The sequence below is a fragment of the Babylonia areolata genome, chromosome 11, assembly GCF_041734735.1.
Source record: "Babylonia areolata isolate BAREFJ2019XMU chromosome 11, ASM4173473v1, whole genome shotgun sequence".
NCBI classification, from domain to species: Eukaryota; Metazoa; Mollusca; class Gastropoda; order Neogastropoda; family Buccinidae; genus Babylonia; species Babylonia areolata.
Genome location: NC_134886.1, coordinates 33899430 through 33927414, shown reverse-complemented (window position 1 = coordinate 33927414; position 27985 = coordinate 33899430). Strand labels below are relative to the sequence as shown.

Below are 27985 nucleotides of genomic sequence, written 5' to 3'. Positions count from 1 at the left end.
ACATACACACACACACGTGCACGTGCACGTGCACTAGCAGAGTAAAACAGCTTATAAATGATGCAGAGTGTACTCGGTCCGATTGTACGAGAGCTGCAAGACCTGCGTCTGTTCAAAGCAGCCAGACTCTTTGACGACCGTGTGACGGCGCTGGAATGGCATCCCACAATCCCCAACATGGCGTTGGTGGGGTCCAAGACTGGCGACTTGTTTTGCTGGAATACCTTGCATCAGAAATTGAACGGTCATTTCATCAGAGGGGTGAGACGTTCACCTTATATTTTGAACATGCTCTCACCTTAGACGTGTGCACAGCACTGATGCACACACATTCTCTTGACATCGACTCACACACACACACACACACACACACACACACACACACACACACACCAGATGTATATGTACACACACACACACACACCAGATGAATATGCACACACACACACGCACGCACACACACACACACACACACACACACACACACACACACACACACACACAGAGGAAGGCATGCACACGCACCATGCCACACCAAACACACTCAAACCAGCACACAACACACAGCAGCACATCACACACACACACACACACACACACACACACACACACACACACACAGAGCACATGCATGCACGATATACACACACAAGTGAGCACACACACGTACACACACGTGCACAAACACACACACACATGCGCGCTTGCTTACGGAGGGGGAAGTGTGTGAAAGAAAAAAAAACGGTATTGAGTGTAAGTATAGTTTTAAGTATGAAGAGAAATATGTTGATGAAATAGCTCATGATTTAAAGAAATAAGGTTGCTTGCCTTTGAAATTTGTCTTTTCAACATACACATACACATCACACATGCAGACAGAGACCTGATTCTGTTGGAAGTTTGCTGGTTTAGTTTTCATTCACGTGTCATGTTTCTCTGTGCTTCTTGTCCATCTGTATGCAAGCAAAAGAAAGCATTAGATGTTTAGGATTGGTCGAGGAAACTGGGTGATTTGACCAGTTCAATACATAATCAGTGGGTAATTTCAAAAATCAGATTTTGATTTTACTTGAAAAGGCCTCACTGTGGCATAACATCAAAGGTAATTATGTGTAAATTGCTCATAAATGCTGAAGAAATCTCTCAGATTTAGACAATTGGTTTGCAGAATGAAAGAGACTGCAACTGTTCTGAACACTCATTTGAGCTTTCTGAACAATAGACTGTTTCTTTTGTGGCATGCTCCTCTAGTGATGCGGATGATGATTTCTTCAGTCAAACTTCATATATCGAAGCCATTCTCAATACTGAGCTCGAGATTGGCGCGAAAATAAAAAGTTATACTTGCTCCGTATTCTGCCGTAGTTTACAATATGCAAGCGACAGTGGCTGTGTGTAAATGTAGTTTATTTCGTTTACCGTCTTGGTATAAGTTTTTACTTTTTTTAATATCATGGTGTTGCTGTTGTTGTTTTTTTAAACAATGTTTGCTCGATGACAAACAGAATAGGAACAACAGTAACATTTTGATGTTTTATTTCTTTATTTATTTTTAGAGTTTGAAACTGCAGTTACGATTGTTTTTCCGGAGAATAAGAGAAATCTCCAAAAGCCCTTTTAACATGACCAACTTTCCGGAAAATCTATATCACATATGTCAAGTGACTGATTGTCTGCCACATCAACATGATTTCAAATTTGTATGAGTCAGTGATCAATGACCAATACAAAACCTAAATCCTTAGTATCAAACAGCAGTGCCTTGTACTTTTGTGGTTGTGTTACTGAATTTGCTTTTTGCTAAAGATGAATTGTTTCTTCTTCTTTTTTATGTATGTTTTAGGTCCGGTCAGCTGATTGTTTTTGTTTTTACACACACACACACATACACACACACACACCCACCAGTGTGAGGTGCTGTGTACGCACGGACTGTACCTATGTTTAACCGCTAAACCACATGTTTCCACACAGTCAGGGCCAGGTGGCTCAATACAAGGCTGAAAAAAATGTGGCCCTTGAATAGTGATTGGGTGCTCACAGCCTCTGTAGATAGCAGAGTGATGATAAGACACTGGGAGCAGAAGCACTGTCAGTTTTTGTCAGACACTTTGAACTGTAGAGTCTTTCTCTGTGTGAGAGCGTGTGTAGTGTAATTGTGTGCACACAGTTGTGTTCGTTCGTGTTGGTGCGTGTATCCATCTGTGTTTAAAATTTCCATGAGAAAGAGTCATTGTGATTTTCCAAGAAATGAAAGTGGGTGGCTTGTGTGTTAAAGGAAGTGTGGAGGCTTCAATGAAAAACCATGCATTATTCTCTTGTTTGTGTGATTGCTTGTTTGCAGGGTGTGTGTTAATTTCAGTGAATATATGCATGCACTTCATGTACAGAGAGGATCAAATTGGTAGAGATGTTTTGAAAATGAAGTTTTCAAAAGTCTGTGTTCGATTGTTTCAGAAATAGTGATTTTGCATTTGAGTATTTTGCAGTTTATGTATCCAAGTTTTTTAATTTGCTATTTTTAAGACAGTGTGATTGAATAATCAACGCGTGCAATGGAAAAAGAAAAACAAGAAGATTCTCAGTTGTTGGTTTTTTTTAATTTGTTTTGTTTTTGTTTTTTTTATGGGTAAGGAAGGGCAGAGAAGGTGTGTGTGTGTGGGGGGGGGAAGTGATGAGGGGAGGGGAGGGGGGCAGGTAGGGTGAAGTGTTGTGTTTTTTGTTGTTGCATGAAGCACTGTCAGGATTTGGAAATGTGAGCAAAATTATTTTAATTATCTTTGCCCACCCTTTTTTTTTCTTTTTTTTTTTAATCAGAAGAGAGGATCTGCTCTTGGGATAACGGGCATCAAAGTTCATCCCTTCAACAGTCAGCAAATATTCACATCTTCGCTGGACTGTGAAGTGAACTGTCTTGACATTCATCTTGGAACTAAATATTTGGTACTTAAACGCCCGTGAGTTGGTTTGCTTGTGGTTCAGTGTGTGTATGTGTATTTGTGTGTGTGTGTGTGTGTGTGTGTGTGTGTGTGTGTGTGAGAGAGAGAGAGAGAGATTGTGTATAGTGTCTGATGCTCTGTGTTTTAACCCCTAGGCTGCCTGTATGACAAGATAACTCGTCATGCTGCCGTGGTGACGAGATAACTTGACACTGAAACAGTCAGACTGTTCCGTGGTTTATATTGAGTCTGTTGACAGAAACACTGGTAGCTGCAGTTTGAAGAATATTTCTAGATTCTACTGATAGCAAGAAACCCCATCTACGTCTTGAGGTAGTCTTTTATTTGAATGATTTGGTTGGAATTTTGGCTGTGTTTTGACTCTCGTCGCATGCTCATCAAAATGGTGACACCCAACTTAGCTGTGCGATCAAGGCTGCACCAAAATGATTAAATTGCTTTCTTTAGCTGATGCTCAGAAAAAAATGAAGCGTCAACTCGAAGAAGAAGACTGTGAGTTTGAAGAGCTTTTATATGACGATTTGATGGGAAATAACGGGAGCATTGAAGAGACTGGCAAGATGGACGAACAGTGAGTGACGCCAGCACTGTCAAGCATAGCATGTGTACAGAAGTATACGGGATTGACATGCCAAAACAAAACTTAGTTATTGCTTAGAGAAGAGTTTTTAGGCCAGGCTGAAAGAGGCAAAGGAGTGTCAGTGGTAAAGGAGTCTGTTCCACATCTTTCAGGCTTGAAAATAAAAAAGATCTTTGTCCACAGGTCTTCTTTCAATTTGATATGATGTATCCCAAGAAGTTGAGTGTCCAAAGAAAAAAACCCATGGGGATGATGGGGGTATTTATTACTTTATTTTTTAATCTATTTATTTATTTATTCATTTATTTATTTATCTGTTTATTTATTTGATCCCTTGCAACAAAGGTTCTTTTCTTCCAAAAAATTACTATGTATTTCTTCATCCTGTCCAAAGGAAAGATAAATTCCATTCAATGAAGTAGGGCAATAAAGGATATTGGAAAACAAACAAAGCATTACGCTTACAGATGCATCAATTTTATCCAAATACAGGACAAACAAATTTCAAAAATCCCTTTCCATACATATTTTCTGAAGAAGAAGCATTACACAAAAAAGACAAGAAGTTTTTTTTTCGCTGCTGGTTCTTTCACTCACTCACTCACTCACGCACACATAACTCACAGACATCCTGACTGCCGGCCCCCCCCCCCCCCCCCCCCCCCACACACACACACCCACCCCTCCTCCCCGTAACACCATGCAGCATAATGATTTAATTGTATGTCCCTGGTGTATTTCTGGTCTCTATAAGTGGGCTGTAAGGGGCCCAGTATCGAGTAAATTTCCCATATGTACCATTTGAGATGTGAATATTTTCTTTGGAAAACCTATGTTTTGCAACCTTCATAAAGACCTATGCATTTATGCTTGGAATTGGATTCTGTATTTTACACTTGCAAATATAGAACTTTCTTCACAACATGATTGAGTCAATAGTCAGAGGTGAATTGATGTTTTAATCCCATTTTCACAAAAACGATCTGAAAGGGTCAAGTTATTATCATTACAATGTGTACAAAATTCATGTTTTCTTGGAACGAGTGATAAATTATGCTTGATGTTTTCTGTATTGTTTCACACATATGAAACAATCTTAGAACAATATTATATGATATCATATAATTTTTTTTTTTTGCAAGAAAAACATCAGTGGATGCAGTACTGTCATAACTTTATTCATTGAAAATGTCACAACTGCGACGAAAAATAGTTACATGAGTCTTTTGATGAAGTTTGACGAACAACAGTATGATGGGCTTAGTTGTTGTTTTTTTTTTTTATAATTCAGCAGGAATCACATACAAATCATGAATGTTTGCCTCTCTCATTTTACTTTCTAATTAGCTAATTAGAAACAGTATCATGTTTGTAATGTGTTGTGCTGGTTTCAGCTATTGCTGGTACTGCTGCATTGATGTGAACGGTCCTAAAAAGGTGATGGTGATGGGGGATGAGAATGGCATAGCTTCGCTATTGTCTTTGGATGGCAAAGAGGTACAATCCTGGAATCATTTGCAGTTGCACAAAGTCAGGGGGGATATCTGGATTTGTGTGTGTGTGTGTGTGTGTGTGTGTGTGTGTGTGTGTGTGTGTGTGTGTGTGTGCGCGCGCCATCTTTAACTGTGGACTCATGGCAATTTCACAAAGTCTGAAAAAAAGGAATTCTCTTTGTGCCATCAGAACGCTGTTTTGAAAAAAGAAAAAAAAGATAATGTATTAAACCACCCCAAACTTGGCACTAGTGTCTTCAATATACTGAGGGGTTGGTGAAAAAGGGTAGGCCATAGTTTGTAACATTTTGTTAAGCCTTTGTGTGAATTTTTAGTTGGACTTATTCTGCTGGAATGTTGTTTTTTTTGTTGTTGTCTGATTTCAGTTTCTATGTATTTATGTGCAGTTCTTATAAAACAACCACCACCAACAACCAGTATTGAAAGTCTACAGCATCTTTTTTGAAGAAAGGAACCTTTGTTGAGTTGATTTTTTTTTTTAACAAATAATGAGCACCAACCTAGAATCCCTCCTAAAACAATCATTCAGAAGGTGAGGGCAAAAATAGGAGACCTTTAAAAAAAGATTTATCAAAGAATCATTTGAACTGTTGATATTCTGTTTTGAGTACCATGCAAATTTCACCAGGACTATGCCTTCTTGGTTTTAACCCATGACCTCCCAGTCCTCAGTCTGCAGTGATGATCACTTTGAAAAGTTTTTACATTGGGGCTAGTCTGCGTTGGTTATATATTTGACAAAACTCTATATTTAGATAAACATCCACACACACACACACACACACACACACACACACACACACACACACACACACACACACATATATATATATATATAGATAGATAGATAGATAAAGATAAATTATAGCTCATGTATATGTAAGTTGCAAGCTAGGTTCTTCTGAGCTCATGTCAAGTTAATATGACCTAATCGCCACAAGCTGTGACATTTGCAGCTGTGGACGCATTCTCTGCACAATGGGAAGATGACACACGTTGAGTTCTTTCCCGGTAATGACTGGTGGTTCTGCACGGCATCTGTCGACGGTACAGTGAAGGTGTGGGACCTCCGCAAGGTTACTGGCGAATGGGACGCCCTCCACGTGCTGAAACATGACAGTGCTGTAAACGTGGGTGAGAGACTTTTTCTGTTCTTTTGTTTCCTTTTTTTTCTTTACTTTCCTGATGAAAGATGTGTTCCTCAGAGAAGTGCTGGTATGAAAGACTTCGGCAGGGAACAGGGAGTCAAAAAGAAGGGATTTTTCACGGAAGTCGGTGAACTTGATATGCCTGTGAACAGCATGAAGATTGTTCCTTGATTCTGTTGTCTTCCTTAATGAAATGTGTCTTACAAATATGGCGCTTCATGCATGATTATAAAGGAGGATAGGGTGTGAGGCACAGAACGTTAGCATGACTGTGAAATTGAAATGAATAAGAGTGAAACTAAAAAGCTGACAACACTTTGCAGCCCACTTCAGTCGGACGGACGGTTGTCGTCTGCTGACTTCGGACCAGTTCAACCAGATCCGTGTGTACCGTTTACCTGCTTGGCACCTGGAACGAAAGATAGAACGCCCCTCCTGCTTCTTTCAGCACGACATCCCCATTAAGGTGAGATGCTAACCATTCTGTGTCTCAGGGTTCATTGCCCCATTAAGATGCAGTCAGTGGGTCTTCACGTTCAGTTGTGGGCTTTGGAGTGAGCCTTACAATGACACAATGTGTGGCACAAGTGTTGTTTTTAACTCTTTCGTCACCATAGGCGACTTTAGTCAACTAGACAGTGCACCACCGTAGACGACTTTTGTCGACATCCAAGGGTCATGGTAAAAGGACCATTTTTCACATTGTATCTAAGGTTGACAGCTGCAGCCAGTTTCCTGCACAATCAGATGATGGAGTCTCCCGTCGGTCCGAAGGATGAGTAGGCAGGCAGGCTTATCTGTCGGTGTGTGTCCTCATATGGGAGAAGAGGCCGATTCTGGATGCGCAGCACTTCCAACAGGTGTTGCAAGGGAAAACGTCTCCAGAAGTTGAGCCCTGCTTCCTTTGCTCACGCTTCTCCTTAATGGCCAGCGTTCTCTTGTTTTCAAACGTCTTTATGCCACTAGAGCACAGCATCCTCCAGCGAGAGCGGTCAAGGGCATCATTTTCCCAGGAAGCGATGTCTATGTCACAGGCTTTGAGGTTTGTCTTCAAGGTGTCCTTGAAGCGCTTGCAGGGTCTTTCACGTTCATGGTGGCCTTCCTTCAGCTGGCCATACAAAAGTATCTTCGGGATCCTGCTGTCTGTCATGCGGACAACGTGTCCTGTCCAGCGTAGCTGGCACTGGATCAGCAGGCTTTTCGATGCTGGGCAGTCCGCTCCTCTCTAGGACCTGGTGGTTGGTGACCCTGTCTTGCCACTTTATGCCGAGGATGTTTCGTAGGCATCTCTGGTGAAACTGCTCAAGTTGTTGAATGTGACTGCGATAAGTCGTCCATGTTTCACAGCAGTACAACAAGGTGGTCACCACAACAGCTCTGTAGGTTTTCATCTTGGTGCTGAGCCTGATGCCTTTGTTGTTCCACAGCCTGTTGAGTCTGCCAAAGGTGGAGCTGGCCTTGGCGATGCGCAGCGTCACTTCTGCATCAAAGGCTCCGTTGCTGCATAGGGTGCTGCCCAGGTAGCAAAACTTGTCGACTGACTTGATCTCTGTGTCGTTGATCTTGATTGCAGGTGGGGGGAGGCACTGGTGTTCTGTGAGCTAGCTGGTTGGTACATGGACTCGGTCTTGCTGAGGCTGATGGTGAGTCCAAAGCGTCTGCAGGAAGGTTGAGAACCTGTCCATAATGAACTGCATGTCCTCATGGGTGTGTGCAGCAAGTGCGCAGTCATCAGCGAAGAGGAATTCTCTCAACAGTGCCTCAAACACCCTGGACCTGGCGTGGAGTCGCCGCAAGTTGAAAAGTTTGCCATCTGTGCGAAACTGAATGTAGATGCCCCAGTCACAGTCTTGGAAGGCGTCAATCAACATGGCAGAGAAGAGAATGGAGAACAGTGTGGGTGCCAGGACGCAGCCCTACTTCACTCCATTTACCACAGGGAACGGATCCGACATGTCAGTATTTTCCTGTACTCTCGCCTGCATGCCATCGTGGAAAGACGCAATCAGCTGGATTAGGCTCTCTGGGCAGCCGAACTTTAGGAGGATCTTCCACAGACCACGGCGGTTCACCGTGTCGAAGGCCTTAGTCAGGTCTACAAAGACCATGTGGAGCTCCTTGTTCTGCTCACGGCACTTCTCTTGCATCTGGCGTACGGCAAACACCATGTCACATGTTCCCCTGCCTGAGCGGAAGCCACACTGTGCTTCAGGGTTGACTGTGTTGGAGACATGGTCAACCAGTCTGTTCAGTATGATGCGGGCGAAGATTTTGCCGGCGATGCAGAGGAGAGAGATTCCACGGTGGTTATCGCAGGATGTTTTGTCTCCCTTCCATTTGTAAATGTGGACAATAGAAGCATCCCTGAAATCCTGTGGGACCTCCCCTCTCTCCCAGATAGACTGGAACAGGGCGGTCAGCTTGTCTGTCAGCACCTCGCCTCCATACTTGTAGATGTCAGCCTGGATTCCATCCGCTCCTGGTGCTTTTCCTGACGTTGTCAGCTTCAGGGCCTTCTGGGTCTCGACCTTGGTGGGAGGGGCAGCTAGCGAGTCACTGACTGGTAGCTGTGGGAGGGCTGCAATTGCCTCGTCTGATACGGACGAATCCCTGTTGAGGAGGGTGTTGAAGTGCTCTGCCCAGCGGGCAAGGATGTCTTTCTTGTCTGTCAGGAGGGTGGTCTGGTCCAAGGCTCGGACAGGGGTTGATCCTGTGACTCTCGGCCGAAACACAGCTCGGAGACCATCATGGAAGATCTTCATGTCATGAGCATCAGCAGCGGACTGAAGCTCTTCGGACTTTCTCTCCCACCAGGTGTTCTTCATCTCAAGCAGCCTCTTCTGTACAAGTTGCTTGGTTTGCAAGAACTGGTTCTCCTTCCTCTGGCAGTCTTTATCGGAAATGTGATCCTTATGCCGTATATGCAGTGTGCTCAGGAGCTTGGAGATTCCAGAGTCGTTCTCGTCAAACCAGTCTTTGTGGCTCCTCTGTACAAAGCCGAGTGTGTCAGCTGCTGCAGTGTACACAGCATCTCTAAAGGTGCTCCATACCTCTTCTACATCAGTTGATGCAGGAATTTCTTGGAGAGCTACTTGGATTTGCTGCTGCAGCACGTCCTTGGTGATAGGGAGGCGGTGGATGTTCAGCTTCCTAAGGGGTTTCTGCCTGGCTGGTTGGAGCTTGCGTGCAAGTCTGATGTTCATCTTGCTGCGTACCAGGCGATGGTCCGACCAACAGACTGCTCCTCTCATGCAGCGTGTAATGGAAACATCACCTCTGTCCCTCTGCCGGACAATCACATAGTCCAGCATGTGCCATTGCTTGGAGCGGGGGTGCATCCATGTGTTCTTGTACTTGTCCGCTTGTTGGAAGAGGGTGTTGGTAATGGTAAGTCCATGCTGCGCGCAGAGCGAGAGCAAAAGCAGTCCGTTGGAGTTGCACTTGCCAGTGCCGTGCTGTCCAGGGACTTTGGCCACGAGGAGAAGTCCACGCCGACGCGGGCCTTGAAATCCCCAAGGATGATCAGCCTGTCATTTCTGTCTACCGCTGAAAGCTTCTTTGATGTCATCAGGGTTGGTCATCGTCGGGGCATAGCAGCTGATGACTGTGGCGAAACGATCCTTGGACAGCTTCAGACGCAGGGTCATCAGCCTGTCGTTTATCCCACGTGGAAGGCTGTCAAGTTGTCGTGCAAGTTTGGTTCGTATGGCAAAGCCCACGCCTGAGGTTCTTGGGGTGCCATCTGGCTTCCCAGTGCAGTAGAAGGTGTAGCCCCTCCAACTTCCTCCAGCTGGGTTTCACCCGCAAACCTGGTTTCGCTCAGGGCTGCTCTATCCACCTGGTAGCGATCAAGCATTCTAGCAATGAGCGCTGTGCGTCTTTTTCTGTCGTCTCTGTCTAGGAGGGTGCAAACATTCCAGGCACCCAGAGTCAGGGCATGACTCCTGGTTCTTTTCTTGTTTTCGACCGTTATTGTTGGATGTCCAAGTAGGTGCGGTTTCCTACTAGGTACTAGGTGAGGCAGGCTTTGTTTGGGGATCTTTTTATCTCCCCTTCCCCATGTGGGGAGAGCAGCGCTGTCCCTAAAAAGGGCTTCTCTGACACTGTGGGAGGATACAGGGGCCGCATCTGCCCCAGTCTACGGCGGACGACCATCATTCCACAGCCGCCTGCGTGCAGAGTCGTGACTAGGAACTGCCAGCAGCATCCTCTGCCTGTCCCCGTTACCACTTCTCCATCGCCGCAGGGCTTGGAAAAGCTGGGTGTTGAAGGGCTAGCTCGTCGTTCCGACATTAGCCTGGTTGCCTGACCAGCACAGGTGACTTTCTTTTAGTGAGGAAGAGTTGTGCAGTCCCTCCCCCACTCTCTCGCTTACTGACGCTCACAGTCCCACAGGTATAGATACTGCCACGTGTAGGACGGCCTCGGCAGGTGCAGGTTTTTTCTTCGGAGCTCCTTCTCCTATGGGGACTTCCAGCCAAGGATAAGAGCTCCCCTTTCCCTTTGGTCATCCCCTTCCGCCTTCACAGCCGTTGGGAAAGGTTTCCTCCTCCGCCAGGTCCGTCGTTGGGAGACTTCACATGCGGCAGGTAGTACTGGGTTACATGGTACCAGTAGCAAGGGCTATGCCCCTGACCTGACACACCCTGCACAATAGAACAATGACTAATCTTCGCCCCCTGTCTTAGTTTGAAGTAAGCGAGTCCGTTGTGTTGTTTTCGCAGGAGCTGAAGCCTGTGACTGAGAGCTTTGAGTAAAAAAAATATTAGGTCCTGGGGACTGCTTTCCACACAGAAAGTTGGCGGTGAAAGAGTTATGGATGTGCAACACTGACAAATTCAGAGATGAAGAAGCAGAATTTTAATGAAAGGAAAGCTCAGTTCAGCTACACGCAAACAGTTTGATGGCAAGGTTTTCAGACTTGTGCAGTGGCCATGTGGCGAAAGAGGGTACCAGAATAAAAATATTCAAAGAGCAAAAAGTTCTCTCTTTACAACGGGTTCTTTCATGTTCACACTGCACACATGACCTTAGTTTATCATTCTATCCAAAAGAGTAGCATCCAGAATGTCAAAGTTTCGCGGAGGAGGTATATGACTTGGAGCGTGGATTTACAATCATCTTGTTGGTGAAAGGGGTGCACTGTTCGGAAAACCACCACTCCAGGGTGTGTATGTGGGTGAGTGGGAGCGGGAGATGCAACAGTTTGTCTGAACCTTTTTTGACTCACTTGTGTAAACAAATCTGTGTTTGTGTGTATGTGTGTGTGTCCGTGGTAAACTTTAACATTGACATTTTCTCTGCAAATACTTTGTCAGTTGACACCAAATTAGGCATAGAAATAGGAAAAATTCAGTTCTTTCCAGTCATCTTGTTTAAAACAATATTGCACCTATGGGATGGGCACACACAAAAAAAATGAAGCTTAATTATATGCAAACTGCATTTACTGTTATATTTATATTTTTTGTATTCTCTAAGCTTGGCAGTTTGATCTGATATTCTGACCCAACAACAAGAGCAGTCATTGTTATCATTTTTTGTTCAAACAGGAACTTCTTTTGCTCAGCATGGAAGTTTTATTTATTTTGGAAACGCTTTGGTGCAGATAGTAAAGAAGGGAAATTACTCTGTAATTAATGCTAGGGGACTTAATTTATCGCAAGTGAGTCTTGAAGGCCTTGCCTCTCTTGTTCTGTGTGTGATGCTGGTCCAGCCATCGTGGTACCCGCTGAAAGACTTGATAGTGGTTGGTCGGTACCCCAGCAACAGCGTCCCCAGCTACCCCAGCAGCACGGAGAATAGCTGTCGCAATATTGACATGATTGACATTGACACGGGAAAGATGCAGTGTCAGTTGTTTAACCCTTCTTTTCCTGGTATTGTGTCGGTAAGTCTGTATCTGTGAGCTGTTGTGTTGTCCTCGGTTCCTGCTATATGTAGCTCTTTTTATTAATGTTTTGTCTATTGACACGATTTTTTCAATTGATTTTTTTTGTTTTTTGTATGTTTGTTTGTATTATGAGTGAAATAGTACTTGTCAATGTGTATATTAAGTGATTGAACGAATGAGCCTACTACTTGTTTTTGACATCATTCTTTTTGTATTTATTGGATGTGTGTAAAGGATGAACGTATGTAATGTTTCAATGCCCACAGGGGGCACACGAAATAAACTATTTGCCTTGCCTCGCAGGCTCGTGGGGGTTCTGTGTTAGTACATATGTCGTTGTGTATTCCCTTGAATTCTTGGTTATTGCTGGTGAAATTCCTGTTAGAGAATATGTTTGTTGAAGCACCTTTGATGGTTGTCTGTCGAAATAATTTTACTGACCTGGGTGTTCCTTAGTGATCAGTATTACTTTGATATTGAAGAAGCACATGTTAACTCCCCCTAACGTTGCACATTCATTGATCTTGTCATAATATATATATATATATATATATATATATATATATATATATATATATATATAACAACATGTATTACACTATATAAGTGTGTGTGTGTGTGTGTGTGTGTGTGTTGCTGTTGTTGCTATTGTATGTTTTTGTTTTGTTTATGTACTTATATTCTCTGTGTTGGTAATACTGAGCTGAATATAATATGTTTTCCAACAATTATATTTGTTTGAACATTGTCAAGTTCAGGAGAATTGTTTTGAGCAGCAAGTTTAATGCAAGGGGTCAGAATGGATGCTGTAACTATTGAGGGTAGGTTTGTGATATTGAAATCAAGCACAAAGGCTGTAACTGTTGAGGGTAGGTTTGTGATATTGAAATCAAGCACAGAGGCTGTAACTATTGAGGGTAGGTTTGTGACATTGAAATCAAGCACAGAGGCTGTAACTGTTGAGGGTAGGTTTGTGACATTGAAATCAAGCACAGAGGCTGTAACTGTTGAGGGTAGGTTTGTGATATTGAAATCAAGCACAGAAGCTGTAACTGTTGAGGGTAGGTTTGTGATATTGAAATCAAGCACAAAGGCTGTAACTATTGAGGGTAGGTTTGTAATATTGAAATCAAGAACAAAGGCTGTAACTATTGAGGGTAGGTTTGTGATATTGAAATCAAGCACAGAGGCTGTAACTGTTGAGGGTAGGTTTGTGATATTGAAATCAAGCACAGAGGCTGTAACTGTTGAGGGTAGGTTTGTGATATTGAAATCAAGCACAAAGGCTGTAACTGTTGAGGGTAGGTTTGTGATATTGAAATCAAGCACAGAGGCTGTAACTGTTGAGGGTAGGTTTGTGACATTGAAATCAAGCACAGAGGCTGTAACTGTTGAGGGTAGGTTTGTGACATTGAAATCAAGCACAGAGGCTGTAACTGTTGAGGGTAGGTTTGTGACATTGAAATCAAGCACAGAGGCTGTAACTGTTGAGGGTAGGTTTGTGACATTGAAATCAAGCACAGAGGCTGTAACTGTTGAGGGTAGGTTTGTGATATTGAAATCAAGCACAGAGGCTGTAACTGTTGAGGGTAGGTTTGTGATATTGAAATCAAGCACAAAGGCTGTAACTATTGAGGGTAGGTTTGTGATATTGAAATCAAGCACAAAGTCTGTAAAAGATTAAATGAGAGAGAGAAGGGGGGCGGGGGGTATAAATATGTTCAGAGTTTTTCGGAGGAAGAAATATGCACGACATGCTGAGTTTTCTGGTTGACTGGAAAGTGTTCTGCTCAGAGAAGGAAGAGAGTGTAAAGTGTTCTGAAGCGTATTTCTGATATGTTTTTTAATGAATGGATTGACTGATTTGCTTTCTGTCTTTATTACCTCACCCATTGTCCAGTTGTATGCAGTGTGTGTGTGTGTGTGTGTGTGTGTGTGTGTGTTGTTCAGGTGCAAGTATGTACATGAATGGTTTCTTTGCTGTTTCCATGATCTATGTAAACTAATCTTGTAGGTGTATCTGCTAAGCACTGTATGTGTGTATGCTGTTATGTGCAAACATCTCATTCGTAATTTATGGCAATTTCTTGTTTCAGCTGAACAGGTTCAGTGACAGGGGAGACTACATGGTGTCTGCATGGGGTAAGAGCTTTCGTTTGAATGAGATCCGTTCTGTTTTATATTTGCTGTTGTTTCTTTCTTTTTTTCGTTATATCTATCTCTTTTTTCTGCCCCCCCCCTCTCACCGCCTCTTTCCTTCTGCCCTTCTCTTTAGATAGGCTATCCTCTCTGCGCTCTGTTTCTGTTGTCTGTCCATCTTGTTTTGTTGCAACCACTGTCAGTGGGCAAGGCATTCTGGCACAGAAGCAGAAGCCTTGTCTCACTCACCGACAAATGCTTTTTGTCTGTCAGTCAGTGAGAGACACGGGAAGATATTTATTTCAGTTTTCTGATACAGGTGTTCTGCTGTACATGATGAAATATGATTTGGACTGCGATCAAGTACTTTGATAAGTTTTTTTTTTTTTTTTTTTTTTTTTAGATTGAAGATATTTGCGGAATCTTGCAAGTTTAAGAGTATCAGATTAATATACTTTCTGTGGGTTTGTTATTTACTATTACGATGCAACAGGGAACCATAAAAAGCCTTCCGTGTTTTCACTGGTTTTGTTATTGTATAAAACAGGAGCATTATACCTTAACAATGGCTTCAGATATAGAATGAAACAGAGAAGCATTATTGATTGATTGATTGATATGGATAGCGCCTATCCTCGGTCGGAGACCAGGCTCTGAGCGCTTTACAAACACAGGATCATTTGCAACAACAGGCTGCCTACCTGGGTGGAGCCGACTGACGGCTGCCATTGGGCGCTCATCATTCGTTTTCCTGTGTCATTCAGTCAGATTTCGAGCACGCACACATACACACTCAGACAAACATGTAACATTTAACATTTTACGTGTATGACCGTTTTGATTATTTACCCCGCCATGTAGGCAGCCATACTCCGTTTTCGGGGGTGTGCATGCTGGGTATGTTGTTTCCATAACCCACCGAACGCTGACATGGATTACAGGGTCTTAGACGTGCATATTTGATCTTCTGCGTGCGTATACACACGAAGGGGGTTCAGGCACTAGCATGTTTGCACATATGTTGACCTGGGAGATCGGAAAAATCTCCACCCTTTACCCACCAGGCGCCACCGATGTTCGAACCCGGGACCCTCCGATTGAAAGTCCAACGCTTTAACCACTCGGCTATTGCGCCTTATATTCCTTTAATGGAAGGCATCAGATGAAGAAGATAGCTTTCAATGGCTTTGTTTTAGTATGAAATGGAACCGTTAGATGCTTAACTTGAGGATAATGGTGGATCATTTTGTTACTGCAAAAAACGGTGGGTGATTTGTTGATGCTCATGTTGCAGGTTTAAGAGCTTTGCTCTGGGGACGGGGTCAGGAAGAGTAAAAGAGACAGCAACCGCTGATGGCCACATGTTTCCATACAGTCAGGGCCAGGTGGCTCAATACAAGCGCTGAAAAAATGTGGCCCTTGAATAGTGACTGGGTGCTCACAGCCTCTGTAGATAGCAGAGTGATGATAAGACACTGGGAGCAGAAGCACTGTCAGTTTTTGTCAGACACCTTGAACTGTAGAGTCTTTCTCTGTGTGAGAGCGTGTGTAGTGTGATTGTGTGCACACAGTTGTGTTCGTTCGTGTTGGTGCCTGTATCCATCTGTGTTTAAAATTTCCATGAGAAAGAGTCATTGTGATTTCCAAGAAATGAAAGTGGGTGGCTTGTGTGTTAAAGTGTGTAATAAGGAAGTGAGGTGGCTTCAATGAAAAGCCGTGGGTTATTCTCTTGTTTGTGTGAATGCTTATGTGTAGGGTGTATATTAACGTCGGTGAACAATATTCACCATATGTTCATATGCAGGCACTTCATGTGCAGAGAGGATACAAAAGAGTACTGGTGTTTCACAAGTCTGTGTTCGATCGTTCCTGGAACTGTGATTTTGCATTTGAGTATTTTGCAATTTGTGTATCCAGGTTTTTTAATTTGCAGTTTTTAAGACAGTGTGATTGAATAATCTTTGCATGCAGTGGAAAAAGAAAGAAAGGAGATTCTCAGGGTTTTGGGGGGTGGGGGTCAGAGAAGGTGGAGAGGGTGGTTGTGTTTTTTATGTTGTTGCATGAAGCACTGTCTGGATTGGGAAATGCTGACAATTTTTTTTTCCACCCAAACATTTTTTTTTTTTTTTTTGATAATCCAGACAAAAGTTTGCAGATAAAAGTATAATATTATGCACTGGGAAGCTACAACAGTTTATTGTTTTGAATATCAATTGTTCCACATCAAGACTGATATGGTAGACTGGTTAATACTCATTCAAACATTGATCTGTGTGATGTTATAACGCCCAGTTTACAACAAAATATAATGTCAGACTTTCAAATATCCGGTCACACATTGATTCCATCAAAATTACTATGCTCAGTTTACATCAAAAATGATATTGGCAGAACAATGAGTACTCATTCGCACATTGATTCAATGTGATATTACAATTCCCAGCTCACACCAACTACATTATAGTCAGAGCAAACGGTATTCATTCATACATTAATTTCATGTGCTATTGTAATGCTCAGTTTACAGTAACATATTATTCATTCACACCTGCATTGTGTGTGACACAGAGCTTAATCTTGTGCAATGCATATGTATGGTGCCCATTTCTGCACAAATTTGTTTCATTCCACAGATATTTTTCATACATACTTGTCAATTTCATATGCCTTTTAAAGATCTTTTATGAACATTTTAATGTTGGTTTTACTTTCTTAATTCTACATTTGTATATGAAAATATTGGCTATCAATGAAACATTGAGAAGCAAGCATCAGTTTTTGTTTTATTGTTATATCGAAAAAGCACCAACAGAGACTTGAGATCAAGTCTATCACAGTTTGGACATTTTTCTTATAAGCATCGTACAAACTCTGTCCGAAATGATTGTACATGATTACATCCCCATTGATAATGTAGGATTGTGTCTTTTTCATTTTTACAAAAATTACATTTGTTATTTGATAACTCCTATTTTCATCAACATAGATCTCGTCACAGATTTTGCAGGCCATTACTTCTGCACACAAAATAAATAAATAGGATGAGACTGGATCTCCTTGTCAACAACCACATTCAGTCTGGATACATTCAAAGTTTTTGCCTTTAACTATTACGTAGATTTTATGTTAGTATAAAATGCTTCTATTCAATAACAAATGTCATTACCAAAGCCAAAGCGTTTCAAAACTTGATGCATATATTTCCAGCTAAATGAATTGAACGCTTTTTCAACAGATCACCCTGTTGTTGGGTTTTTGTTTATCCTGAAATTGCTGTAACTATTCCTATGATTTATACATTTTACTTTCCAAAAACTCAGTTTCGCTCGACTAAAACAATAATAATTTTGATGCTCTTTTTATACATACAATGAATAAGTTTTAAGTTCGTATTGCTGCAGTTGTGTGTGTGTGTGTGTGTGTGTGTGTGTGTGTGTGTGTGTGTGTGTGTGTGTGTGTGTGCGCGCGCGTACTGTCTGGAGTTTCTAGATTTTTTCTTCTATGGCCTCGCGTGTTCTTATATGCCAGTGTGCATTATTGTATATGTATTGTTTCATGTAGGGGGCTTTGAGCCCACTGTATTTGGAGTTCGCGCCAACAGTTTCTCAGGGATTGTTTTGCTTTAACTCTCTACATACGAACGGCGAAAGAGACGACGTTACCAGCGTTTCACCCCAATTGCCATCATCAAAATATTGCAAGCGGAAGGCTTTTATACTGATGACGTGAATGTTGACAAAGAATACCACAATTCTGACGACGGAAGCTAAAAGTTGGGTCATTCAGACACCCACTGGACATCCGAGGGGTCTGTGTAGAGGAGAAGAGAGGACTGTCCGTACTGAGTGAGATAAATGACCAATGCTTTGAGTTGTTTTCAAGGCAATCGGCTGTAGCATCTTTCAGTTGAGATTACACACACACACACACATACACCCCTCTTTCACTCTCTCTCGCTCTCTCTCTTCCGTTCTCGTTCTTTCTCTTCCTGGATAATTAAATTAATGATGAAAGGATATTCCTTCTGCATGTCATAAATTATTGTCAGCATCATATGTGTGTTTATTTGCGTTTGTATCGTTTTCCGATAGATTTATGTGTGTGTGGCTTGTGATAGTTCATTTTCATGTAATGCTTTAGGATGGTTCACGAGGTTTAGATGTCCATGTTTCTTCAAGTCCTACGTCGGGAACTGACCACGTGGTGTTGGGTTTTCGGGTGGTCAGAAGTCAGGGTTTAGCACTGGCCACACTGACTGGAGTCGGGGAGCTGGTCGTTTATAGCCAGTTGGAGAAGTGCTGAAGAGGAACGGAAAATCGGTGTTATTGATGGTTGTTTCATCATCGTCATTATCATCATCATCAGCAGCAGCAGCATCATGACCATCATCATCATCATCATCTTACCATCATCATCATCTTCACCATCATCATCGCCATCATCATCAACAACAACGACGTCGTTAAGGAGCTAATGTTGTTTTTTTTTCATTTGTAGAAGGGAAGGGTTAGTGTTGGTATGCGTACCTGTATTATGGAATACACACACACTTTTCCCTTCTCTCCCTCTGTCTGTGTTTGTGTCTGTCTGTCTGTCTGCCTGTCTGTGTCTCTCTCCCTCACTCACACACACACACACACACACACACACACACACACACACACACACACACAAACAAACATGCACATACCTGTACATTATTACAGGCAAACACAAACGGCAAACACACATCATCATTCTATCATCCTCCACCAGTACACACATACACATGTGCATACAATGCATTCTACTCGCTCAAACACGTACACATACACCTTTTACAGCGGGCGAGAATCAAACACTGCAGTCGCAGACTTACACCCACCCCCTCCCGTCTCCCCCCCCCCCGTTTTTGCTCCCTCCCACATCATCTTACACCAGAAGAACTGTGGCCCAGTGGCAATGCACCCAACTAAAAAGTGAGTGCCCACGGGTTCAAGTCCTTTTAATGCACCAGGATTCTTTTTGTCCACATCACCATTAAACCTTGAGCGGTGGTTGGAGTGCTATAGTCATTTCATTCGGATGAGATGATAAACCGACATCCCATGCGCAGCATGCGCTTTTGAGCACGTAAAAGAACCCGCAGCATCAAATGGGTTGTCCCTGGCGAAATTCTGCATTAAAAAAAAACCCACATTGACACCAAAAAAAAACCCCACAACAACAACAACAAAACAGTTGGAGACAGAAAAAGAGCGGCGCTTGACTGTGGTGATGCGCTCTCTGGGGAGAGAAGAACAGAGAAATTGTGTACAATACAATACGATACAATGTAATGGATTGCAATACAATACCACACAATGCAATGCAATGCAATCCACCACATCACAATCCAACCCAACCCAATCCAACCTAACGAAACCTCACACCACACCACACCACACCACAACCCACCCAACACAACATAACCCAACCCAACGAAACCCAACACCACACCACACCACAACCCAACCCAACACAACACAACGAAACTCAACACCACAACCGAACCCAATCCAACCCAACCCTACGAAACCCCACACCACACCACACCACAACCCAACCCAACCCCACACATCACCACAACACAACACAACCCAACCCAACCCAACCCAACCAATTGCGACACGACACAACACAATTCACCCCTTACCTGCCACAGCAGCCTGGAAGCCTGCGTTGTAGTCGCAGGCGACCTCGTTGTGGATGTAGTCCTTGCGGTCGTCCTGGTACTGGTCACTGGAGCCGGGGCCCCCGACCAGCGCACCGTACAGCACGTGCGGATTGGGGCCAGGGTTCTGCTGAGCCTCCCATCCACACGGCGCGGGTTTCATAGGGCAGGAGCTGGCGGAACACGTTTTGTACCGCCCATTGTTGTGAAGTCATCGTGGTTGAGTTACGAAGTTATAATGATTACCCTCTATGCAGAACCTTACTCTTGTACTGCCCATAGTTGTGACGCTATCATCGTTACCCCCCTTCGCAGAGCCTTACTGCATTACTGCCCGTTGTTGTGAAGTTACCATCGTTGAGCAATACTGTTATACTGCCCGTAGTTGTGAAGTTACCATCGTTGAGCAATACTGTTGTACTGCCCGTAGTTGTGAAGTTACCATCGTTGAGCAATACTGTTATACTGCCCGTAGTTGTGAAGTTACCATCGTTGAGCAATTCTGTTGTACTGCCCATTGTTGTGAAGTCATCATGGTTGAGCTATTCTGTTGTACTGCCCATAGTTGTGAAGTCATCATGGTTGAGCTATTCTGTTGTACTGCCCATAGTTGTGAAGTCATTATGGTTGAGCTATTCTGTTGTACTGCCCATAGTTGTGAAGTCATTATGGTTGAGCTATTCTGTTGTACTGCCCATAGTTGTGAAGTCATCATGGTTGAGCTATTCTGTTGTACCGCCCATAGTTGTGAAGTCATTATGGTTGAGCTATTCTGTTGTACTGCCCATAGTTGTGAAGTCATCATGGTTGAGCTATTCTGTTGTACTGCCCATAGTTGTGAAGTCATTATGTTGAGCTATTCTGTTGTACTGCCCATAGTTGTGAAGTCATCATGGTTGAGCTATTCTGATGTACTGCCCATAGTTGTGAAGTCATCATGGTTGAGCTATTCTGTTGTACTGCCCATAGTTGTGAAGTCATTATGGTTGAACTATTCTGTTGTACTGCCCATAGTTGTGGAGTCATTATGCTTGAGCTATTCTTTTGTACTGCCCATAGTTGTGAAGTCATCATGGTTGAGCTATTCTGATGTACTGCCCATTGTTGTGAAGTCATCATGGTTGAGCTATTCTGTTGTACTGCCCATAGTTGTGAAGTCATTATGGTTGAGCTATTCTGATGTACTGCCCATAGTTGTGGAGTCATCATGGTTGAGCTATTCTGATGTACTGCCCATAGTTGTGAAGTCATCATGGTTGAGCTATTCTGATGTACTGCCCATAGTTGTGGAGTCATCATGGTTGAGCTATTCTGTTGTACTGCCCATAGTTGTGAAGTCATCATGGTTGAACTATTCTGATGTACTGCCCATAGTTGTGAAGTCATCATGGTTGAGCTATTCTGTTGTACTGCCCATAGTTGTGAAGTCATCATGGTTGAGCTATTCTGTTGTACCGCCCATAGTTGTGAAGTCATTATGGTTGAACTATTCTGATGTACTGCCCATAGTTGTGAAGTCATTATGGTTGAGCTATTCTGTTGTACTGCCCATAGTTGTGAAGTCATTATGGTTGAGCTATTCTGTTGTACTGCCCATAGTTGTGAAGTTATCATCGTCACCCCCAGTGCAGAGCCTTACAGTGTTGTACTGTCCATGGTTGTGAAGTCATCACAGTTATCTCTAATGGAGAGCCATGCTTTGATGCTGCCCGTAGTTACGAAGTTATAATAGTTACCCTCTATGCAGAACCTTACTCTTGTACTGCCCATAGTTGTGACGCTATCATCGTTACCCCCCTTCGCAGAGCCTTACTGCATTGCTGCCCGTAGTTGTGAAGTTATCACCGTTGAGCAATACTGTTGTACTGCCCGTAGTTGTGAAGTTATCATCGTTGAGCAATACTGTTGTACTGCCCATAGTTGAGAAGTTATTATCGTTACCCCCCCCCCCCTCCCCCTTCCCCTCCAACCTACGCAGAGCCATACTGTAGTACTGCCCGTAGTTGTGAAGTTATCATGGTTGAGCAATACTGTCATACTGCCCGTAGTTGTGAAGGTATCATCGTTACCCCCTACCCAGAGCTATACGAATGTACTGCCAGTAGTGGTAAAGTTATCATCGTTAGCCTTACTGATTGCTGCCCCGTACTTGTACTTCACAATAGTTTCCCCCTATGCAGAGCTACACTGTATTACTGCCCGGAGTTGTGAAGTTCATCGCTGAGCGACACTGTTGTACTGCCCGTAGTTGTGAAGTTACCATCGTTGAGCGATACTGTTGTACTGCCCGTAGTTGTGAAGTTACCATCGTTGAGCAATACTGTTGTACTGCCCGTAGTTGTGAAGTTATCATCGTTGAGCAATACTGTTGTACTGCCCGTAGTTGTGAAGTTATCATCGTTGAGCAATACTGTTGTACTGCCCGTAGTTGTGAAGTTATCATCGTTCAGCAATACTGTTATACTGCCCGTAGTTGTGAAGTTATTATCTTTGAGCGATACTGTTGTACTGCCCGTAGTTGTGAAGTTACCATCGTTGAGCAATACTGTTGTACTGCCCGGAGTTGTAAAGTTCATCGTTGAGCGATACTGTTGTACTGCCCGTAGTTGTAAAGTTACCATCGTTGAGCAATAGTGTTGTACAGCCCGTAGTTGTGAAGTTACCGTCGTTGAGCAATACTGTTGTACTGCCCGTAGTTGTGAAGTTATCGTCGTTGAGCAATACTGTTATACTGCCCGTAGTTGTGAACTCATCATCGTTGAGCAATACTGTTATACTGCCCGTAGTTGTGAACTCATCATCATTGAGCAATACTGTTGTACTGCCCGTAGTAGTGAAGTTATCATCGTTGAGCAATACTATTATACTGCCCGTAGTTGTGAAGTTACCATCGTTGAGCAATAGTGTTGTACTGCCCGTAGTTGTGAAGTTCATCGTTGAGCGATACTGTTGTACTGCCCGTAGTTGTGAAGTTCATCGTTGAGTGATACTGTTGTACTGCCCGCAGTTGTGAAGTTATTATAGTTGAGCAATACTGTTATACTGCCCGTAGTTGTGAAGTTACCATCGTTGAGCAATACTGTTGTACTGCCCGTAGTTGTGAAGTTATCATCGTTGAGCAATACTGTTGTACTGCCCGTAGTTGTGAAGTTATCATCGTTGAGCAATACTGTTGTATTGCCCGTAGTTGTGAAGTTATCATCGTTGAGCAATACTGTTGTACTGCCCGTAGTTGTGAAGTTATCATCGTTGAGCAATACTGTTGTACTGCCCGTAGTTGTGAACTCATCATCGTTACCTCCAGTGCAGAGCAGCGCTATAGTACTGCCCGTAGTTATGAAGTTATCACCATTACCTCTTCTGCCGTAGTTATGACACTGTCACCATTACCCGTTCTGCCTTAGTTATAAAATCAATTGTCACCCTTTCCCCAAAGCAGACCCATACTGTATTACTGTCATAGTTACGAAGCAGTAGTTACCATAACACACTGTGATAATTTTAAGATTTGACCTGGGGAATTTTTTTCAGTAAGCTGAAAATAGTTCTGGTTATCTTCTGATACTGATATATCTAAACGTTCATGTAGTCAAGGCGAACGTTTGAGAATATAACGTGTGTGGGGGGGGGGGGGGGGGGAGGCGGGGGGGGGGATCTTTTTCCATTGAGCCAAGGGCGTGCTGCACACGGAGCCTCGGTTTATCGTCTTATCCGAATGAACAGACGCTCGGTTTGATTTTCCAGTCAAATAAGGAAAAAGTGTTTGACCGGGATTCGAACTCAGACCATCACGGACGTTCTATTGGCATACAATAGTCTTAACCAGTAGGTATATGCCATCTTCCTCACACACACACACACACACACACACACACACACACACACATTACCTCCCCCTGTGGTGTGGCTGTGTGGGAGGGTTGGTCCCGAAGCCCACCACGAAGCTGCGCCCCGTGTCCCCCAGAGCATAGTGGATCTGACACAGGGCCCACTGGCGGTTCTCCGCTGGCCGCACGCCGCTCTGGGCCGCCATCAAAGCGATGAACGCCGTGTTGGCTGCACAACACACACAGGGTTAGGGTGTGTGTGTGTGTGTGTGTGTGTGTGTGTGATTTGCTGCCCCATCATCTGCACCGTTTCAGTGGCATTACTCATGTTGATTCTGTCTGTCTGTCTGTCTCTCTGTGTCTCTGTCCATGTCCCTGTCTCTGTCCCTGTTTCTCTCTCTTTCTCTCTCTGTCAAACATACTAACCAGAATACCGAAGAGCTCCCCACTGCAGCCTAAAGGCCAGGCATTTGGGGGTGTACGTCATGCCTCCTGCTTTGGACCAGGCAGCCATGGAGGACTCGATGTCTGCTTTGTACGACTGATCCTGGGTGAGGTTGTACAGCAAGATCTGTCAAACGGGACACATGCAGGCCGGGTTATCCAAGAACAAAACAGGACACCTCTTGGGAGAGTTTTTACCTTTAACTCACTCAGTACGGCCAGTCCTCTCTTCTCCTCTACACAGACCCCTCGGATGTCCAGTAGGTGTCTGAATGACCCAACCTTTAGCTTCCGTCGTCAGAACTGTGGTGTTCTTTGTCAACATTCACCTCTTCAGTATAAGAGCGTTCCGCTTGCAATATTTTGATGATGGTAATTGGGATGAAACGCTGTTAACGTCGTCTCTTTCGCCGTTCGTATGGAGAGAGTTAAAATCTATAAACCAGTGCATACGTAATAGCTCATACAACAGGATGTGTAAAAGAGGACATATTTGATACGAATTTGTGGATCAAACTCTGTTAAAACAAAACGAAACGAAATAACAAATAAACAAACAGGAACAGCACATGTACCATGGATGATGCACAAGATTTATAAGCAGTGTTCGATGGGGCCGGCCAGCCTACAAGGTACCAAACCAACCACTGAGCCAGACAACCGACTAACCGACACAAAAACATATGGATAACCGACAAGAAAACAAACAAACAAATGAAAACACACACAAAAATCAACAGCGAACAATTCCGTATGGAAACAGAATGACAAATTCGTTTGCATAAAACCCATATTCACAGCTGCTGCATAAACAGTTAATGACAACAGTTTCAGACAGAAATAAAGAAAGACAACAGTTTTAGACCGAAACAGCTGATAGACGTTTTAGTTAATGACAGCAGTTTTAGACAGAAACAGCTGACAGACGTTTTAGACCGAAACAGTTAATGACAGCAGTTTTAGACAGAAACAACTAATAACAGCAATTTCAGACAGAAACAGTTAATATTAGAAGTTCAAACAGAAACAGTTAATGACGGCAGTTTTAGACAGAAACAGTTAATGACGGCAGTTTTAGACAGAAACAGTTAATGACGGCAGTTTCAGACAGAAACAGATGACGACAACAGTTTTAGACAGAAACAGTTAATGACGGCAGTTTCAGAGAGAAACAGATACTGACAACATGTTTGGACAGAAACAGTAAATGACAACAGTTTTAGACAGAAAAAGTTAAGGACAGTTTTAGGCAGATACAGTCAAAGACAGATTTAGACAGAAAGTCAACGACAAACAGTTAATAATAATAATAATAAATAAATAATAGTATTTATATAGCGCTGAATCTTGTGCAGAGACAAATCTAAGCGCTTTCACACCAGTCATTCACACGCATGCATAACTCTAAAACTGAAGAAACTGAAGACAAGGAAGAGGTAGGGGAGGTAGGCTATCTTGTGAAGAGGTGGGTTTTAAGGCCAGACTTGAAAGAGCTGAATTCGGAGACCTGACGAAGTGAAAGAGGAAGTTCATTCCAAATGCAAGGTCCAGAGACAGAGAAAGAACAGCGTCCAACAGTGGAGTGTTTGAATCTGGGTATGAGAAAACAGAGTGGATCCGAAGCCGATCGTAGAGAGCGAGATGGAGTGTAGAGGTGAAGGCAACCACAAAGATAGGAAGGGGCAGACTTGTGAATACATTTATAACATAGAGTGCTGATCTTATACTTTATTCTGTGTGAGACAGGGAGCCAATGGAGATGTTGCAAAATAGGAGTGATGTGCTCAGATCTTTTCTTTCTGAGGACGAGTCGGGTAGCAGACAGAACAGCGACGCTTTCGGAAACAGTCAAAGTGAGCATTTGCATGGAAAAAAAAAGGTGGCTCCATGCTGACAACGATCGAGAATTCGATTATCCAGATACCTGTTTTCAGCGCCATGTTCCACCGAAGGGTTAACCCTTGGAATGTCAGTCCGATATTTACACTGGAAAATGCAATGTCCAATGCAATACTACTACTACTACTAAACGGTGCTACGACAACAATATGCTGTAATAATAGTTATAGGCCTATCTAATAATGATAATAATAACAACAATAATAATTACAATAATACACAGTACTTATATGGCGGAAACTCCCCATATAATGGGCACCTCAGCGCCTCACATGAAACAATACATATACAATAGTACATAAAACACAGCAGAAAATCAAGATAAAAAACAACAACACACACATAATATCTAAGACAATACAACTAATTGCTGATATGACACAATCACGCGTCGCGCGTGCGCGCAGACACCCCTCCCCTCACCCATCACCCCCACCCAACACACACACACACACACACACACACACACTGGGCTATCAGCGGCAGAGCGTGAAGTCTTCGGGAGTCGCAAGTGGAACGTCAGGGAAAAGGAGCGACATCGGTTTTCCATTTGTTGGTTTACCGGGAGATCATACCCGGGACTGACGGGCGCAATAGCCAAGTGGTTAAAGCGTTGGACTTTCAATCTGAGGGTCCTGGGTTCGAATCGGTAACGGCTCCTGATGGGTGAAGGGTGGAGATTTTTTCCCGATCTCCCAGGTCAATATATGTGCAGACCTGTTAGTGCCTGAACCCACTTCGTGTGTATATGCAAGCAGAAGATCAAATACGCACGTTAAAGATCCCCTTATCCACGTCAGCGTTCGGTGGGTTATGGAAACAAGAGCATACCCAGCATGCACACCCCCTAAAGCAGAGTATGGCTGCCTACATGGCGGGGTAAAAACGGTCATACACGTAAAAGCCCGAAGAAGAAGAATAAGAAACCCCGGAATTTTTCAATACAAATACAGTAGTTGCCTCCCTTTTCTGGCCGCAGAAATAAACGCCAGCCGCTTTTTTTTCTTCTTTTTTTTTTTTCTTTTCTTTCCCCCCCTTTTTTTCTTTTCTTTTTCTTTTTTCTTTTTTTTTTCTTCGCTTCTGTTTTTTTCCTTCGGTTCTTTTCCCCGCTAATTCTTCTTCCTTGTTTTATTTTTGTTTCCTGGCCTCTTCCATTGATTTTTTCTTCTTCTGACCTCTTCTATTGCTTTTTTTTTCTCTTACTTTGTGCTTTCTTTTGGTTTCTTTTTCTTCCCTTTCTTCTTTTTGTGCTATCTTACTTCTTCTGGATTATACAATCTCTTTTTTTTTCTTTCATTTTTTTCTGTTAGTTTCTGTCCTTTTTTTCCCCTTCTTTTATTTTTCCATTCATTTTTTTTTTTGGGGGGGGGGATCAAGTTGTGTTTTTTTCTTCTTTCTTCCCTCTTATTCGTTTATTTCTCTTTTTCTGTTTTTGTTTTTGTTTTGTTTTTCGTTTCTTTTTTCTTCGTCTTTTTCCTCATCCTTTCGTTTCCACTTTCGTTCTTTAGATAAGAGAAAGTCGACAGTGAGGGCGAAAAATAGTATAACTCATAAATGGAAGCTGTTCTTAGAATATCATCTTCACGAAATACAAGGATGACGATATCCAACTCACATAATTATCTTGGCTACAACATACAAGAGAATACATGTGAACATACAAAGAGAGCAACAAAAGATAGCATCATAATCAAAGAAGATAAAGCCATCTGCATCCTTTTTTTTTCAGTTCTGGTGGAGTGATCACCTGGTGGTAACGCGTCCGCCTAGGAAGCGAGAGAGTGTGACTGCACATGATCGAATCCCACACTTGCCATAATTTTCTCCACCTCCACTATACATTGAGTTGTGGGTCATTCGGAAGGGATGACAAACCGAGGTCATGCACT

General features: G+C 43.1%; 2 protein-coding genes across 2 annotated transcripts in view; one reads left to right on the top strand and one right to left on the bottom strand.

Moving 5' to 3' along the window:
* The first annotated feature begins 57 nt into the window (after positions 1-57).
* On the top strand, positions 58-15569 carry LOC143287229 (DNA damage-binding protein 2-like). Its single transcript, XM_076595174.1, has 6 exons — positions 58-182; positions 4935-5037; positions 6011-6188; positions 6526-6668; positions 11919-12054; positions 15529-15569. The coding sequence occupies exons 1-6, from the start codon at positions 58-60 to the stop codon at positions 15567-15569; spliced, it is 726 nt and encodes a 241-aa protein (XP_076451289.1).
* Positions 15570-15737: 168 nt separating this feature from the next.
* The window catches only part of LOC143287228 (endoglucanase E-4-like), a 36199-nt gene continuing 23951 nt past the window's right edge, over positions 15738-27985 (bottom strand). Inside the window, exons 9-12 of the mRNA XM_076595173.1 lie at positions 24180-24324; positions 23817-23982; positions 19909-20099; positions 15738-15766 (exon numbers count right to left, since the gene is read on the bottom strand). Coding sequence (XP_076451288.1) covers positions 15738-15766; positions 19909-20099; positions 23817-23982; positions 24180-24324 — 531 coding nt within the window. The remainder of the gene's footprint in view (positions 15767-19908; positions 20100-23816; positions 23983-24179; positions 24325-27985) is intronic.

Coding starts and splice junctions, on each gene's coding strand:
- LOC143287229 (XM_076595174.1), top strand. CDS start 58: ATGATGCAGAGTGTACTCGGTCCGATTGTACGAGAGCTGCAAGACCTG. Junction 6,669..11,918: donor AGCACGACATCCCCATTAAG/GTGAGATGCTAA, acceptor ATGCTGGTCCAG/CCATCGTGGTACCCGCTGAA. Junction 12,055..15,528: donor TGACACGGGAAAGATGCAGT/GTCAGTTGTTTA, acceptor CTCATGTTGCAG/GTTTAAGAGCTTTGCTCTGG.